Here is a 19,200-nt window from a genome sequence, read left to right on the forward strand (position 1 = left end):
TAAAATCATTTAGGAGGCATATATGCGTGTAGAAGGAATTCTACGGTATGTCCTACACAACATAGAAAATAAGTTCAATTCCTTACTTATACACACTAAAAATATCAAGTTTGCTAACATAAATCTTAAAAGGAATAGAAAACCTCATGAAATAGGGTGTGGCATGAACTGTTTATCATTGTGATTAAAATTTTAAAAAGCATTTTATTAAAACCCTTGTGGGGTATATAAAATACAAAAATATGAAATGTGTGGCCATGTATGAGCTACAGTCAGTGGTATATGTCTGTGGTGCGAGAGGTTGCTACAGTCTGTGGTGCGAGAGGTTGCGGGTTCGAACCCTGGCGGTGCCTAGTACGCTCACACGGAAAAATTGAGTTAGCTTGACATTCCCCTGGACAAGGAACTCGCTGCTAATTTGTCTTGTTGTAACCCGTACGAAACTCGGGGAGCTGATCCTGGTTGCGATGGTTATTTGTGGAATGTCTAGGGTGTGCGCTCTTGAAGCAGCAAAGTCCCTGATTTGTTGTTTAATGGTTTTTGGAATGATGTGGGGCCATAGTGGTCAGCGACAACCTGTAAAGTGTGCTGAGGCTTATGGATCAACGTCTAGGCGTTGTGCCTGTGTGTAGCGCACTATAAATCACTGCGCTTTTTTTAATTTTTTTTTATATAGAGTTAAGATAATAGGTGTATGCAGAGGACATATCACATCTGTCCGTAGTACACAACAGGATCACATGAATCACCAAAGCAAATGTTTTGTGAGAGTTTCAGAGTTTTGACAGATTGACAATTCAAAATTTCTATCAAATTATTGCTCTCAATGGGGATTTCAGCAGGATTTTGTGGTAAAGGGAAACTGGGCTGTTCTGATCTTGGTGTCTGGCAGAACTGGGGCATACTAAGCTGTAATTGTTTGACTAACTGCCAAGGAGATGCAATGGGCTATTCAGGAGTGGCATATTTGAATGTAATTTTGCCAAAATTGATATATTATACCAATTATATAACCAGGCATTTAAACATGTTGTGTTACAGGGTTCTTGACAAATGTACGAACACACCCTGTCAAAATCAGAAAAAAAGAGAAGTATCTGTTTAACTTAGGTGGGTGGGATGACAGAAACCATATATTTCCTGTTGTACTAGCCATTTAACTAAAAATTGCATTCTGTTTCTTTTATTATTCTTTTATTAATACATTTATTTTACAGAAAAATGAGTTGAAGCCAATAATTGCATTTATATTTCCATATGTCTTGAGGTTCTTGAGTTAAGGCCAATAATATATCAAAATGAAAGTTTTGGGCATTTCCTCCCTTAGGAGAAAAATCATGCCCAATGTGCTGAAATTACACCCTGTATATATAGGCATAGGATCTCCTATATAGAACCCATACCATTCCTCTTGTGTGCCAGCTTTATTTGACTCAATATTTGAGTGCAAACACCACCCGGTAATGTTCCTCTCCGACCCGCCTTTAGTGGGGTGTCCTGAAAGGGAAAAAGTAGGTGATACAAATCATGATTCCTGAGACTTTATGATCGCTACTATGGACAAAACTAGTAAAAGTCCTCCCTCTTTCTCCTTCATTGATTTGTCTAATTTCTCTCATCAAGTATAATTTATATTTTTTTCTTGTTACCATATGTTGTATCATCTTTTGTAGGCTTACCGGGCAAGCAGCTGGTGGAGCTTGTGTATGTAGACTATGGTAACTTGGACACAGTACATTGCTCAAATCTACGCAAAGTCACAAATCAATTCCTGAAATTACCAGTGCAGGTACAGTATTTATATTTTATACAAAGTACAGTATTTGTTCAATTAACAGCCCAGGGTGCTTACGGAAATCATTTTGGGTGGGCGCTTTTTTTAAAATTGTTTAGGCCAACAAGACATAAAAATTAGAGACCCAAAATATTCATCTATCATCATCAGTGTGTCATATGTTTCAAGACCAAGTTCAGATTCGCATGGGCAGTTAATAAACTAATATCAGTAAGTAAAGTCACTGGGTGGGTGCTTATAGGGGCATGGGCAGTTAATGGGATGAATACGGTAGTTAGGCTAGCTCAATTGCTAAACCAGTACCTTCATGTTCAATAATGTGTGTTTATACACTCTTAGATAGCGAGAACCAATCAGAGCAAGTGTTAAAAAAATCCAAACTATTTTATTGTCGAAATATAGTCAAAATTGAATAAAAGTCGACATGAAGAAAAACATTTTCAAAATGTTACCAAAAAATCATGACTTTTTTCTAACCCATATATTTTTTCAAATAAATAATAAAAACCAAGTCTCTAAGTTAATTGGACAGACAGTAGCATGACTTCCTCCATGCAAAGAGCTTGCAGATGATTATTCTAATTTACCTGTATGAGAACTGGCAACTGATCCTGGTTGTGATGTTTATTTTGGATGTAGGCAGATAAGAGTGCTGTGCCTGTATAGAAATATTATTCTTGTTGGATATCTAGGGCAACTGTGGTTTTCAATTAAGTTAACTGGGAGTTTAGCATTCGGCACTATAAACCCCTACTAAGATTTTGAGACCAATTATTAAAATACTGCCACTAACGTTGATGGGGAAGGTCGTTAACCAACCAGCATTGGATGATCATAGAGCAAGGTGCTAATGATCTCATTTATGACCAGATCTGGTCCAATTAGGCTGAAGTCAACAATAATGAAACGGAGTCGGAGATATAAGCAAAAGTGAAGTGAAAAAACATGACAAACATAAGAAAATGAACATATAAAAGGTCCATAACTCTGCCACCAAGTATTCAAGAGACCTGGGGATTCAACATCAGTATTGGGTCATATTTGTGGCACGATCTGGTCCATGGGGGCCAAAGGAGGCATTTTTGAAAATCCAGTTACTGTAAATATTACATTAAACATAGAATAGGCTTTCATTTACTGAAAACACCAAAGGACTAGCATACTTGGTTCTAAAGTTTTTTGATGTCTATTTTCTTATGTATTTTATTGTTTTTTACTCCATATTTTTACCTTTTATCTCAGTTTCAAATTTGCCGCCTTTGGCTCCCATGGAACAGATCATGTCACATTTAAGGATTAGTATGAACACTTACTCATATAAGTGTAAATCTACATGCAAAGTGATAAATGTAATACTGGTCTGAAGTGCAGAGATGTGCAATTTCAGTATAGTTTTATAATTTAACATTTAGTCACCTTATATATCAACTGCTCAGTGCCAGAAGTTGGTAAGTGCAATAGCTGCCCTGTGAACATTTGGCAATTTACATAAAGTATATTGTACTCATCTACACATAGCAGCTATTGCACTTACCCACTCCTGGCACTGATCAGTGGATATACGACACAGTGAATTCAAGATTGACATCACTTTATAAGCTCTGATGTATTTTCTTTACTCCAGGCATTACCCTGTTCATTGGCAGATGTAGAACCAATGGAAGACCCAGCAGATGGGTGGCCTCAGCAAGTGGCAGGAGCATTCTTTGAACTCGTCGCTCAGAAGACACTCAAAGTCATTGTCAAAAGTAAAGAAAATCATTTTTTTACCAACTTTCAATATTTATGTGTAAAACTAAGGTTGGCTGTATGTACTCAATATTTGGATATTTTTGTCCATATAATCAGAGAATTTCATCAAAACTGATCCACTTTCCTGAAATAAAAAAGATTTACGTCATTGTTTTATGAAAACAAAGCATGCCTGAATAACATGTTATTTGCTTATAAGCTTGTGTCAGTAACACAAAAGTACAAAGGTAATTACCATTGAGGTACGTGACAATGGCGGCAACGTTGAGTAACTTTATTGCTTAAAAATTGCATTATTTGTGAAGAGAGAGAAAGTTTTGAAATATTTTTTCAAAATATCAAGCACTATCTTAAGAACTACTGAATCAATACTAGGCTTGTTTGTACTCATTTTAATGCATTTTTCATGCTGATTCCAAATATGGCCATGAAAATTTACATTTCTGAAATTTTTAAATTTGAAAAAAAAAATTTGAAACTTGTCGTCTGCAGTCGACACCCGCGTGAAGAGAGTTAACATCCATGAGCAGTGTTTTGACAGGACATGACTTAAAAGTCCTACTGCATTCCAACTTGACAAAAAATTGTTTGCTTGCCCTCCAATTGGATTTTTGGGGTGGGTTGTTTGGTCAGATTTTTTTAAATGTTACTTCAGGTTTTGTGTCACTTATAACATCACTAGCTACATTGTCATCAGGCAGCTCAGACAAGACGTCCTCCAAAATCTTGTCTAAGTCTGAACCTATCCATGCATTAAGGCCTGTAGGCAATGAACATTGGTCATGTGGAAAAATAAATCAATGCTTCACATCAGAACTTCAATATGCAAGATACACCATAGAAATGGATTCAATTAGAATTACTTGAATCGGTTTTTCAGGAAAGTGGCTCAGGAATGGACCACTTTAAAATAAATGTTATAATGGGTATACAGTAATGATTTTCTGCTTAACAGGGTTCCTGCGGTCCTTGAGAGTCCTTGAATTTGAAAACACATTTTCAAGGCTGCTTTGCAAGTCCTGGAAAAAGTATAATTTTGACCAAATTTGGGGAGTGGAGAGGAGCTGTCACTTTCGTTAATACATGCCGCATGGAAAGCCACATCATGATTAAACTAAAACCTTTTAAAAAAAAAAATTTAAGGGCCGACCCTTATTTTGGCCAATTTTGAGGCCAAGCAAACATTTTTTGTGTCTTAGCATGATTCAAATTGTTAATAACAAAAGGCAGCTATTGCACATATACCTTTATTCATTATATTCACATGACGAAAGTATGATTTGTTATCTTTTGGTTTAGCTAATAAAGATGGCTGCCTTTCGGTTGTGCTGCTGTATGAAGATGGGGAGGATGAAAAAGAATTGTGTGCTAATGCGGAGTTAGTGAGGGGTGGCAATGCAACAAGCACAGGCCCAAGGTATGTACAAATACTTGCATTTGGTAGAGTAGGGAAAAATGCTGGGCTAAAGTTTGTTCGGCTTATGTAAGGCGGAAAAAATAGACCCCTAACACTGTGTATTGATATAGAATGGCATGCACGCAGTTGGGTGCAATGCTTACGCTAGTTGTGCATTGCGTAATATACCGCGTATATGAATTTACGTGAGCAAGAGTTGGGGACTTAATTGACGCGCCCAGTAACAAAAGTCAAATAATTTTCACCTTTTATAAGCCAAATAAACTTTAGGTAAGGCCACTGGAGAAGAAACATGGGCCAGATGAACAGCATTAAATACATTATTTACTTGATTTGTGGATGATTAAAAATATTCACAAATGAAAATCTTGTGGACATTGACTCTAAGGGGAATTTCTGGTTTGCTATGTTGGTAAAAATTGCTATGTACTTTCAATGAGATGGCCATGGGAATTTGAGCACCGAAAACCGTTTTTCACTTTTTTTTTATGAAGCAGCCTCTTGTGCATTTCTGGCTGATTTTGCCACTATGGGTCATGAAGTCATAAAATTTTGTTGACATTTTTTGTTGTCTTGTTTTGTTAGCTCAACAGTATTACCATTTGGTGCTCAGGGTAGTACACCCACATCAAAAGATTTGAATGCCAACAACAAGAAGCAAGTAACCAATGGTGCTGTATCTCCTGGAGTAGCTCAAAATAAGGCAAAGAAACACACAACAAAATCAGCAAGTAAGTAGTAGCTTAAACCAGGGATGTGGTAAAACAAAGTGTTTGTGTGTGTAGGGGTGCATGTGTAAGACGTGTGAAATGGGGATACATTTGCGTTCCATCTCAATAAACTGGGGATGGACCTGCAAACAGTTTACTTACTGTACTTTTTCTTACTGGGGCTATATAACCCCCTAGAGGGCACTAAAGGCATAAGTTAGACATATGGGGGGGGTGGGTGAGATCCCATATGGCATAGTACAGAATCCGACAATATACATACATCTGATTCCATACTATCTTAATGGGGATATACACACCGTTTATCAGCAAAGTGGGGACATATCCACACATGCATAGCAACATAACATAGTCGCAGTTGGATGGCTACACACAGATATCCTCAATTCACACATCTTACAAGTAGGGTATGTTGGTGTGTTGCTATCCAATAAATGTAATTTTCACCATTAAAATTCAGAAGTGCCAACCATTATTTGTGTCGCCACATTTTGGACCAAAATGACACCTCATATTTTAGATATATTAAGATAAATTCAGAAGCCAACAAATATAACTCATTATTTTGCACTTTGTATACATTAGCTATCACACTGTTTACAAGCCATCTCAAAAATGATTAGTACTGGTGTAGACCGCAACCCAGAATTGGTACAATATGAACTTTTCGATATATATACATTTTTTTGATCTGTAGTCTGTGTTGTGAAAGTTACGGAAAAGTTGTTGTCTTCTTAATCAAGTTGTAAATAGTTGTCATATGTAAATGAATTAAAAATAAGTAAAACATTACAAAATCAAAGACTCATAGAAAAAAAGGAAACATCAGTGATATTAACAATTGATTTATGTACAATTTATTAATTACTCAGTTACACCAACAAAAGCTAAAAAGGAGAGTTCCAAGAAACAGACTGGAGTATACACCAAAGTACATGTGAGTCACATTGAGTCACCAGCATGCATATATGTACAGCTGGCTACAGCAGGCAAAGATGGATTGGATAGGTGAGTTATCTTAACCCCATGAGAACTACCTGCCTAATTGGTCAAAAAGGAGTTTTCATTATCAAATGGACCAATCAGCAACATTGTCAGAATAATTTCACCACGCAAAAAAATTAGTGAATTATTTGCAAAACTCCATTCTGATTGGTGATTAATATGAAGATATCATGTATTTGACCAATCAAAGGCAATGTTAGATCGGCAGGTAGTGCTCAGTGGGTTAATCCTCTTGGTGGACATTAACCACAAATTATTACTTTGCCAACAACTTAAGTCCCTGTGTTTTCCTGCATATTCATGAGGTTCGATCGTGCATGTATAACAAATCATGCCAGCGTTACCTACCATTGCGATAGAGCATTGCATTTGTTCATTGTTTTCGCAAGACACCATAAAAATGTGCGTAGCAGTTTCGTCTGTCACACTTTGTGGAACAATCGGCCCTCATTAGCGAGTGATGCTGGAACTTTGCTTCTTGGCAAATAGTCTGTAGTAGCCTCTACCATTAACCCTGTCCACACGGGTGTCATCTGCAGACAACAAGTTTTAAATGTTCTTTAAATATTTAAATATTTCAGAAATGTACATTTTCATGACCATATTTGGAATCAGTATGAAAAATACATTAGGCTATGAGAATGAAAAGTTTTAGATTTGTGTCCTCTCACTTTATCAAATCACATATGGCCGTTTTTCATTATTACTTCTTCAAGGTATTGTTCATGAATGCACAGTTCAAAGCTATTATAGCGGTATACGGATGTGATCTAGGACTACGGAGGCCCTAGGTGCAGATTATTGCGTAAATCAAGCATTCACAAGCAGCTTGTCGATCCAGAACTTGAAATCTTTGTTTCAGAGCCTTGTTTTTGGAAATAATGAAAATTTCATATGGTAGGGTTTGAAGCATGCGGGTGGTGGACGCAAATCAAAAACTTTCATTAGGCCTTAAAATAAAATGAGTACAATAAGCCTAGTATTGTATTTGCTTGTGTAAATTCAATATCGAACCATTCAATATCAATCCACAATGTTATCTTGCCATGTAGAGGGTTGGCCAAAGTATAACACACATGAGGGGGGTATCATATTTTTTCAATAGTTATGCATCATGGTAGCATATGTGAAAAAGTACAGTAATAATGACTGGTCAGAAAATGTTTCATTACAAGGAGTCCTTGAGAGCATAAAAATAGAAAATTAACAGATGAAAACATATGGGGATTGGATGAGAAAGAAAGAAAAAGTGCAAGTAAAATGTTACATACATCAGACACTACAGTTAACGTATATGCAAATTCAAGCCCCAGCGCACAGTGGGCCAGGTCAAAGTCAAAGTGTGCCAAAACCATAGATAGGTGACTATCAATGTTCTAACTTTTTTCATGCGATTTGGAAAGAGGATGAACATAAGAATATTTTCTGAAAATATTTCACCCTTAGTTTATTCTTAAAGGTGATATTTTTTATAATAAACATGCAAAATCGCCACAATCTGCTTCTCATTAGAAAAATCATGATTTGGGGGTAAAACTTCATAACTTTTTTAGACAATTTTGATGCATCTGTGCTTTCACAGATACCTGAGAAACTATTTTTAGAACATAATACTGGGATATGAAGAATATGAAAACCGTCAGTCAATAAATATTTTTGCTTAAACGTCCCCAAAACTAAGGAAAAATTACGTTTTATCAAATTTGATCCCGAAAGTTTTGATTCCCGTTGATTTCCCCCTTAAAACTTATACAGTCACCTGCAGAAAAGATGAATCTTTGTGATGGTACCAAATTTAGCTGCAATATTTTGCAATCTTCTGCAGTGGAGTCAGTTTTATGAGGCCCTTTGCCAGTAAAATAGGTGACAAAATCGTTTAAAAGTTCACGTGAAAAGAGATATGTATCCTACCGCGTACCGTGCTGCAGTGTACAAACAGCCACACCTTGTTCTATAAATAGACTGATGGGAGACCGGCGTAAGTTTAAAATACACTGGCTGAAATTGCATCGTTTACGGCCGTGTGTCCTGAACTCGCCACCCTTAGCGTTACATGACAAATATTATGAATTTTTACACCAAACGGGTTTCTAATTAGATTATCTCGACAATCATCAACCCTAAACTAGCAAAAGTATACATTTTTGGAAAGCTGAAGGCATAAGCAATTCAAATATATACATTTTAACTCATTATACAGGGTGACCTGCAAGTTATACAGGGTGGAATAAAAAAGATTTTGATAAAAAAGGGGTCACTCAATGCATTGCTTATTACCAACTTACAGTAATAAACTGGAAGTAAACAACATTCATTTGGTTAGAGGATATGGAGAGCCAACTGACTTTGGAAGAAACCAAAATCACAGCTGTTTGGTAATCTCGGAATATAGGGTGTCCCAAAGTATGTTAGATTTTTTTTCAATTGAACATATTTTGAACCTAAACACTTTCCCCCTAACCCATACAGAAAAAATATGTCCATATTTAGATTCCTCGTCAAATTTCCCTTCAGAAAATCTATACTTTGACTATGATAGGATAAGTAATTAAAATTTTACAATAACTTTTAGATTTTGAAGACATCTGCATTACTTACTACAGTGTTTAATATGACAACGGGTAGTTTTGTATGGAAAAGTTTGTATTTTCTAGACTAAGCCAATCATAAATTATTAAAAACAATTAGTAGAATTGTTTAGCTGTAAAGGCCATGAGTGTTTTAGATGCTAAATAGAGTCCAAATCCAATTTACAGCCTTTACAGAAGCAGATTACGCACTAAAAATCCCAATCCCATAGAGTTTGTGTGTACCACATCCCCCCCCACCGCACCCCCCACCACCGCCACCCTGCCCATTCTGAATTCTATGAAGCACAGTGTTAGTATTAAAAAAGCTAAAGTATTTCTTTTTACAGGGTTGAAAGTGCATTTTATTTAGCAATAAAATGAGACCACAAGCATGACAATACCTTCTTGCTTGACAGATATATCATCATTTGTTTTGAGTCGACTTTGGCAAAATGTAACGTCGCCACCTTTTTTTGGTGGCGATCTCAAGACACACGACCTTACCTGTGTGAAGGATCATTTTAAGCTTTTGTCATGGCTTATCATGTTTTATCCAGGAAACAATTATTTCATTTATTCATTCGATTCATTTATTCACACATGATTTCACATTTAATTGCAATATTTTCAAAATCATATATATATCTAGACCAAATTTAAGCATTAACAACAAAACAAATAATTTAATTAAGTAGGTACATAATGTATCTGAAGCATAATACAACATTATATGGTATATATAATTTGCATTAATGATATTGATACAACGAACAGACATTGCATGGACTTCTTAATTAGCTATCATTGCATAGAGAGTTCCTTTTCAGAAGAACTTTGTCAACAGGCAGTTTCAACGTCAAAAACGTTTCTTTACAAACTGAGAGAAATGTGGAATAAGAGTTCGCAAACGGAATACGCATCCCTCGCGAAGAAAAAGGATAATAGCTTGATGGATAACTGACCTTTTCTGATGATGTTAGCAACTTTTTAACACAAAAAGAAACTCAAGACATAATGTACAAGAACCCCGCGGTCTGCCAGTTTTAAACGCGATATTTAGATTTGGGATTACGTCTACTTTAATAAAATTCTAATTCACATTTCAATATTGGGCCTATTTAGTGAATGACCAAATAACATGCCGTAACTGTATCATCACTGATCATGTGTCTGTAATGAAGAATTGCAATTTGAATCAGATTATATCATTTTAGTGTCGTTTGTGATGATGTTGAGGGTTAATAAGTTGTAACATCCACGGTTGGGGTCTGCCATTGGCATGGTACATATAGATGGCTCAAAATATGCTAAGGTGTCATATTATAGCCATATATTTTGACATCTTTTTTTTAAAATAATAATTATAGAAATGGAATATTTGCTAGTTTAGTGGCAAGTTTAGGTAGTAAAGACATAGCATACAATCCTTTCACTCTAAATAATAAAAAAAATAAAAAATAGCTGTAAAAATGCCTATTTTTACACTTTTATTTGTAACATGCCAAGAGATGCCTTTTTTCAACAGCTTTTAATTTTTTTTATGGATCCTTATAGAAATTCATGTGACCTGTTTCCCAAAATGGTGCAGTAAACCAATCAAAAAAACAGAAAGAGGCATTATGAATTATAAGTTAACAGATCAAAAAAAGGATTTAAAAGTTTGCGTATGTTACTATTGTCTGTCAAACTTTTGATTGATTTTGAAGTCCCTCAGTTTTTTATAAACAAAGACTTGAAGCATAAACTAGAGGGTAAATCTATTGTAAATAACTTCATTTCTCCATATTATAATCAATTTGTAAGTGGCTGCCATCTTTTTTGAACATATAACAATTTTAAAATTTTTCTTGAAATGTCTGTCAAATAGTAACATATGCAAGACGGTGCTGTAATTCCTGCTAAACTAGGGTGATACAGCTAATTATGCTACATGACATAGCATTTAGCTCCACCTAGCTTTGTGGCACTATCACTTTGTGAGGAGAAGCTTTTTGATGACACAATCCATTGTTAAGTGTTGTCTGTCAAACATTTATGCATAAGTAACATACATAAGATTTGTATGTGTCTGTCAAAAGTAACATACATAATCGTTTAAAAAATTAAAAATCACTTGATGTTCACATTATGATGATAGTTTAGAGTTTATAAAAGTGTTTTAAAACATGTGATTTATAAACTGCACGTGATCTTTATTCAATTTCCCATCTTGAACTACTGTTTTTGCCAAATTATTATTCTGTATGTTACATTTGACAGACATCTTGCGTATGTTATGGCTTGACAGACACACATATTTTATTTATAACAATTTATCCTCCTTATTGTAATATTTGGACACATTTTTTCCACAATCAGTTGCTGTAGGTCCTACACCTAAATAACCACAAAATACCTTATGTAATACTTTTTAAATTTTTATTTGATTGCAGAAAATCATCAAAATTGTGTCTGTCAAATATAACGTACGCAAGGGCTAGAAAATTAAATTTGTGAAGTAAATGGTCTATAAATTATCTTTCTTTTAGTGTATTATGAACGATATATGTGCATACTATAATTTAAACCTGGTTGGAGACCAAAAGAAATGAGCTGGAAAAATAATTGTGTGTTACACTTTTATGACACCTTAGCTTATTTTGAGCCAGATGCATGTGCTTGCCTTTTGGGGTCCAATATTGGTATACAGATGGGTGGGTTTTCACCACAGACAAAAGCGCCCAGTATCATTGTGTATTTTGAGAAACATGTTGGTAAAAGCACCCAATTTGGGCAAATTGGTTGCTTTTCAAGGATATTGGTACATTGATGTGTTGCAAAATGCAAATTAGAGCCAAAATTAAGTTACGAGAGTTTTGGAGTCCAGCAGGAACAATCACCTATACATTTAGTCTGACTGGTTGATTCTTTGCTAAATATTAAACAATTAAAATGTCATCACTTTATTGATGTCATACATACTTTATTATAAAAAATGCTGTCAGTGAATTTTGCAGTCCTTATAACCTTAAATATGCTATTTGATAATACTTTTCCAATCGGACATTTGAATTACTGATATACGAGTAATTAGCCAATCATAGCTTGGTATTTTAATGACGTCATATGCCTTGGAGAATGGCTCTATTGTATTCCGCATTCCTTAAAACCCCCGATTTGCTAGTTTTGATAATAATTCTTACAAAGCCATTTGAATAACTGTGGAAGGAATAATTGACCAATCACAGATCAGCATATTAATGACGTCATACGCTTTTCAAAATGTTATCATTGAATTTCGCACCCCTTGGAACCCCTATTTTGCTTTTTCAATTACAATTATAATATATGTCATTTGAAATACTGTTGTAAAAGTAATCGACCAATCACCGTTCAGCATTTTGATGACGTCATACATTTTTAAAAATGCCTCCATTGAATTCTGCAGCCTCAAAAACCTCCAATATAGTCATTTTACCGTGTTTGTATGCGTTTGATTGTCCGTTTATAATTTTGGCACACTTTGAGGCGATTCTGGCCCACTGTGCAGCGGTGCCATCGTGTTGTGCTCTTGGGTAAGGCGCTTTACCTTACTTGCCTCTCTCTACCCAGGGGTGAAATGGGGAGCTGTTATGAATATTGTTACACACTCGGCAGCTCCATTTGAAACTCGCACTCCGTCAGTGGAAAATTCAGGTTGAATCTTTCTCAGAGGGTGTATGAAATTCAAATGGAGCTGCCTAATGTGTTCATTCCATTCAAAATTCATACTCCCCCTGTAGAAGATATTTCCAAAATCTTCCACGGGGGTAGTCTGTAATTTAAATGGAATAGCCCAATTAGGCAATTAACAGTAGTATGAAAACATAATTATGAGAATTGGGTGAGATTAAAGAAATTAACAAGCAATGTGTGATATACATCAAAGCTGCTGGTTAGACAGTTGACATGAATGTGGTAACAGGTGTTGGCAGGTGTTGATAATGTGTGGGTAGTGACTTCATTTGCGGCTTGTGGGTCAAAACATTGAGGTTGTCAGACTTTACTGTGGAAAAGCAAAATAGAATGTTTGAAACAGGACGATAGAGTAAAATAAAACAAATAACCTTGTAATTTAAATTTGAAAATATGGATCATAACAAATTTCAGTTACCGTGGATGTCACACCTACATGTGATCACTAACTGCATTCAGGCAAAATGTCAGGATATTGTAAGTTTGAAATGCTGTGTTTTTTGAGAAAAGTATCCAAGTTGCAATTTGGACTATAACACCTATCAAAATGATTTGCAGGATGATGGCTAACTTGGTTGGGCAAAATGATGTTAGAACAAACAAATAAAACAAGCAGGATAGATAACTTTTGTCAAACTGTCCTCATTTGATTGATTGCTTGAAATATCAATATTGCAAACATCCTTTTCATTTGAGCAGTGGTAGCATTACGGAGGAGGGGAGAATTTATCGCCCAAATAATTTCTTCCCCGTAAAACCCCAGAATTACGAAAATGTCCACTTTTCGCAGCAGTTTTGCACATTATTATGTTTTGTTGAATCCAAGTGTGTAAAAATATTGGATCCAAAACATAATGATAAAATTGGATCTCGCTATGAGTTGTAAAATATTGGACTCGACTGCGTCTTGTCCAATATTTTAAAACTCATAGCTCGACTCAATAAATATGGGCTCAATCGATCCAATTTTTATCAAAATTGGTTGATTTTTTTTTTTATCTCCCTGAAATTCACTTTGTTCCCCATATCTGGTGCTGCCACTGCATCTTGAGGTTTGGAGAAGAAAAAAACACATTTTGTTTGCACCAGTCTGGGAAAAAAATCTTATGCTTTCAGCTATAAAATCACAGATTTATACTCTCAGCAAATCATAATCTCTCAAGTTCAAAATCCTTCTGTCTTTTACCAATACAGGGTGTATCAAAATGATTGGTACCCATCAGCTTTGTTGTCTAATAAAACACCCGCTTCTTCCCCATTCAACACTAGATCCTCTTGAAATGACCACAATTTATTGTTTAATGACCTTTTATGATATAAATCTACAAAAAGTGGATCCTTTTGATGTGGCATTCTTGTCCATACTCACTGGATATTGATGGGTACCAATCATTTTGATACACCCTGTACCTGGCTTGTGTTTTACAGTCTCCTTGAAGCCATGACGCTGCATTACAAGGACTCTGAGCAAGAGGACTGTGTTTGGCAGGAGGGCGACATTTGTTGTGCATTACTGGTCAGAGAGAAAGTTTGGTGCAGAGCTAGAATCAAGACGGTACTACCAGATGACAAGGCTGTGGTAGGTGATCAATTTCAATTTCAATCATGATTGAAAGTATGTGAAAGGTGGGTGACCTGATTGGCAACCTCATCCCCCACTTTACCCAATCAAAATGTAGATTTTGGTATTAAGTGAAAGCTCATATTTTTCTCATTAACATATCAAGTTGAAATTAGGTGTTCAAATTTCAAAATCTGTATATATCTGAAGAAATCATCAAAAATCTGTTGAAATAGCCTCGAATGTGGTATACCATTTTGAAACAGATTCAATAGTTTTTTTTGATTTTTTTGGGAAATTCACCGATTTGGAACTCCTAATTTCAATATGTTAATGAGAAAAATAGGGTCTTTCATTTAATATCAAAATATTACATGATCACGATGATTATCGTTAATAAAAACACTATTGTTGACTACCAGTATCACACTGTATAAATGTCAGTAATTCCATAAGGAATTAATCACATACACGAATGCTTGAAAGGAACAGCATTTCATGTTATACTTTAGGTTTAAAGAATTTGATTTTCCAAATATATTGGGTCACCTTCCTTTAATTTGGAGTTTTCACCTTACAAACCCAAAAATTTTGACACTGACCGGACAGTTTTATATGTCATGGAGTGTTCAGAGTGATTGGCATCCCATCATCCTCTTAGCTGGTGGTAAGAGCTGGAATACATGTAGAGGGTCATACATGTGGCTTGATTGGTAGGCCACCTCGTCTCTATTCACTCCGAAGAAGTATGTCTCCAAGACATACAAAACTGTCAGGTCAGTGTTAAAATTTTGGCTTTATAAGATTAAAACTCCCAAATTATAGTTATCTACAAACTTGATGAAACTTTTCATGAATTTGGACAATATTTTGTTAAAATAAACTTTTTAAATGAGGTTATAATTGCAAAAATTGTTTTGTTTTAAATAATGTGATGTTTGTTTGTTTTTGTCAAAGACCAACAAGCAGGTTAAACAACTCAAAAAGGATTCCATTCTCTCCGTCTTGTTATGTCTCAACTGCGAGGCATACTGTTTTTGCAATGTCTGTAATTCATACCTCAGTCCGTGCCTGTCTGGATGCTAATGGATAGGCATATGGGCTTTGGATATTGTAGGATATGTAGGCCATGGTCATAAACACTTGACTACTTTTTTGGGTAGCACCGCTCCCAGGGCTTGAACATGCAACTCCACATTTATTACTGCTAGGCCACCGTGACATAAACTATTATGTTTTCGGCTATGTATGCTTATACGGCCCAGAAGTTAAAATAACCAAGAAAATTTTAAAACTTTCAACAGAAACTGAAGGCGAATAATTAAATATTTACATACTAACACACTTGGATGATTTAGGTGTTTCTAGGAGACAGTCATAAATTCTCGGATAATCCTGGCCTACGTCTCTGTTGAGCTTGACTTCCACATTTTCCTTCTTTCAGGTATTATTTTCTGACTACGGCAACACAGAAATCATAGACCTTACCAATGTGCGTCCTCTAGAAGAACGATTCCAACAATCGCCACCATTGGCGATCCAGTGCCATTTGGCCGACGTGATCCCTGCTGGGGATAAACATAAATGGACAAAGACAGCTTGTGAATTCCTCATAACCAAGCTGGCGGATTTAGAATGCTGCATTGTCAAGAAGGTAAAAGAGCAACAGAGTGTTGTATCGTATGTGGCGTAATCAAGCAAAATCAGTCTGAAGTCGGACATACTCAATTTTCAGTTTCTTATAGGATTGTAAACAGCAATCGCAAAGCTACATTTTGCATAAAACCCCATTGAATTTGGACAACCAGTTCAAAAGATATGAGCAGTTTCCAAAACAGTAGGAAACAAAAGGATATACTTGATTTGTTTAGCTATATCTCAAAATCAATATTTTCGACTTCCGACTGATTTTTGTTCACATTACATTAGACCGTCCACCACAAATGGGCTGTATTGTTGACAACTGACTTTTTGAGATACTGGAGTGGTAAATACAGTGGAAAGCCCATATATTTGGTGAAATATTAGGGAAAGATGTTTGTGTGAATTTTGTGAGCCCACATGTACCCAAGTAGGTTACCCATTAACATTTTCACTAAGTATTCAGTGAGGGGGGATTCAAATTTACATTTTTTGACTGATTAACATGCAAGGTGAAAGCGGTATGTGGTAAATTCGGACCATCATCCAAAGTTTAAGTTTATTTCGTTATAGAGGTTATTCCTCAGTTTTTGGAGTGAAAAGATTCTAGTGTACAATGTAGACCTATGTTATCAACGTCATATAAAGATGTGCCAAAGAGATTATACCCTGTGTGTAATGCTATGGTAAATCCACTATATTGGTTGTCGCTCTTCGAGAATAAATAGTGCACCTTTGACGTTTATCGGCAAGAGCACGAAACAGAATGATAATTGGCATCTTTAAGCTTGAGTGTTACAATGGTTTACGCAGGGCTGTCAACTATTTGGAATTGCTTGGCGTGAGACAGAGGCGTACCGGGATTTGCCGACTCCAATGATCATTTTGTACCATGATTATTTGAGCCACGGCGCTCGAGAATGTGAAAAGGAAGGAGCAACAAATTATTCATGACGATGCGTGATATTTTACTCATTTTCCAGCTTTTTGCGTGAGATTTACTACCTAGGCGTGAGATTATACTACCTTGGTGTGAGACCGTGAGAAAGTGACCCAATGCGTGAGACTCACGACCAATGCGTGACAGTTGACAGCCCTGGTTTATGCAGCATGCAAACAGCCACACACTTTGAGTCGAAGTTTGCACATAGTCAAGTAATCCAGAGGTACGCTATTTTGCCCTCCATGAGCGAAACGCAAACATGGCGTAGTTGGTACTCTCTGGTTTTACCTCTTGAAATTAACTTGATTTTTCTTTTTATCAGGGAGAATTGGTGGCTGGTTCCCTACCGATAGACCTCTTGTATGAAATAAGCATTAAAGAGAAATTGGAAAGGGAAACTACCGAGGACCTATTCAGTATTAGCAAGCTATTGAAGCAGAAAGGGCTGGCATTTGCCCCAAGGTATGTGTAAACCCCTAGGTCTGTATGCACAAAATAGTTAGACCGGGTCTTAAGTTAAACCTGATCTAAGTGGAATTTAGTTCCGTCAGGAATGGTCGTTTTACTCTTGTTTCCTTGCTAGAGTAGCTAGCAAATTCTAAAGATTTTAAATAATACAAGTTAAAGCAAATGTCAAAGCAAATGTCAAAGTTCCACTTAGACCAGGTCTAACTTTGGACCCGGTCTAACTCTTTTGTGCATACAGACCCTAGAGTTTATTAGTATTTCAGCTAGGTAGTTGAAGCAGCATGATTTTTAAGTGATGGATTTTAATGGATTCAAAATCTTCTGTGTCACAGCTTTGTTAGTTTTGTTTGATAAATTTTTAGTTTTAAATGGAACTGCTTGAAACATAAAAAAGTTCTTTTATGTGGTCATAATTACTAATTTTTGCTAATTTGAAATATAAGCCAAACAAGTCTTTGAAAAATTATTTTTAAAGGTTAAGTGATCCACATTTTAAGTGGTGGGGAATCAACGCACTGATTTCACAGAGGCAAATTATTGTTGGTCGCATCATGTACTGATCTGTTTGACACAACACAATATTTTCACATACAGAGCTATAACTTTAATACCATGTTAAGCAATGTATGAACCATGATCAAAATGATCGCAGCACAAAATCAATTGGTTGCATTGATGTGACAAATTCTGGAAAATGTTTTTGAATAGTCTAAATTCTAGGCAGTATATTAAGGGATGAAATCAAAACTGGCTCCAACTGGAAGGAACCTGTGGCTGACCGCTGTTCAAGTTTTGATTTCATCATAAAACTTTTCCAGAATGTGTTGCAACTCATGGTTGTGATATGAGTTCAGTTGTGCTAATTATAAACCATGCCAAATTCTTCACCCTCCACCCCTATTCGTGTAGAAAACCAAGAGCTAAAGGTCACATAAGGTCAGCTAGTCCAACACACAAGACCTCGCCCAAAACAGCAGTCAAGACTACCTCCCCTGTTGTGCACAAACCTGCCCCTCAGACTTCACCAGAGTCTACAGAAGTGAAACAAGAAGTGACGCAAGAGCCCAGCGTAAATGGTGTGGACAAAGAGCAGGAGCTTGCCAAAGAGAATGGTCATCCCATTGACATGCCTGCTATGCAGGTTGCTCATAATACACAAAATGCTTTAGGCATCACCCATGATACAGAAGAAACTACCCAGAAAGCTGTGAAAATCACCCATGATGCACTTGTTCCCAATGACCCTGTATCTGCTGTGCAGAAAATGTAAGCATGTGGATAGGACGTTTAGACGTCGTTGATGTTGCCGCTAACAAATATCACCAGTTTTAACAGTTTCATTTGCAGTTTGACAGTTTCATTGTATATTCATTTGTTTTTGTGGTGTTCTATGTCTATAAATCACCTGTTCTGCCTGAGACATTGTTCATTTATAACAGATTTTTGTCATGGCTGTGTGTCATTGCACAAGGCCAAAAAAAATTGTTTGATTGTACATCCTCATTTGACCGACCCTAATCTGGAAAATCTAGAAAAAAGTTGTTGTGTTTTTACTGTACAAAAGAATACCAACCCTAATTTTGGAAATTTCAGAAAAAGTTTG

The 19,200-nt window shown here is 36.1% G+C and overlaps 1 protein-coding gene across 1 annotated transcript in view; it reads left to right on the forward strand.

Annotated features, from left to right (window-relative positions):
* LOC140140418 (RING finger protein 17-like) overlaps positions 1–19,200 on the forward strand; it is a 316,068-nt gene that overhangs the window by 80,471 nt on the left and 216,397 nt on the right. The window contains exons 10-18 of the mRNA XM_072162178.1: positions 1,674–1,789; positions 3,420–3,543; positions 4,847–4,964; positions 5,550–5,695; positions 6,568–6,703; positions 14,413–14,563; positions 15,990–16,199; positions 17,452–17,591; positions 18,507–18,863. Coding sequence (XP_072018279.1) covers positions 1,674–1,789; positions 3,420–3,543; positions 4,847–4,964; positions 5,550–5,695; positions 6,568–6,703; positions 14,413–14,563; positions 15,990–16,199; positions 17,452–17,591; positions 18,507–18,863 — 1,498 coding nt within the window. The remainder of the gene's footprint in view (positions 1–1,673; positions 1,790–3,419; positions 3,544–4,846; positions 4,965–5,549; positions 5,696–6,567; positions 6,704–14,412; positions 14,564–15,989; positions 16,200–17,451; positions 17,592–18,506; positions 18,864–19,200) is intronic.

Source organism: Amphiura filiformis, chromosome 19 (assembly GCF_039555335.1).
Source record: "Amphiura filiformis chromosome 19, Afil_fr2py, whole genome shotgun sequence".
In the NCBI taxonomy this organism is placed as follows: Eukaryota; Metazoa; Echinodermata; class Ophiuroidea; order Amphilepidida; family Amphiuridae; genus Amphiura; species Amphiura filiformis.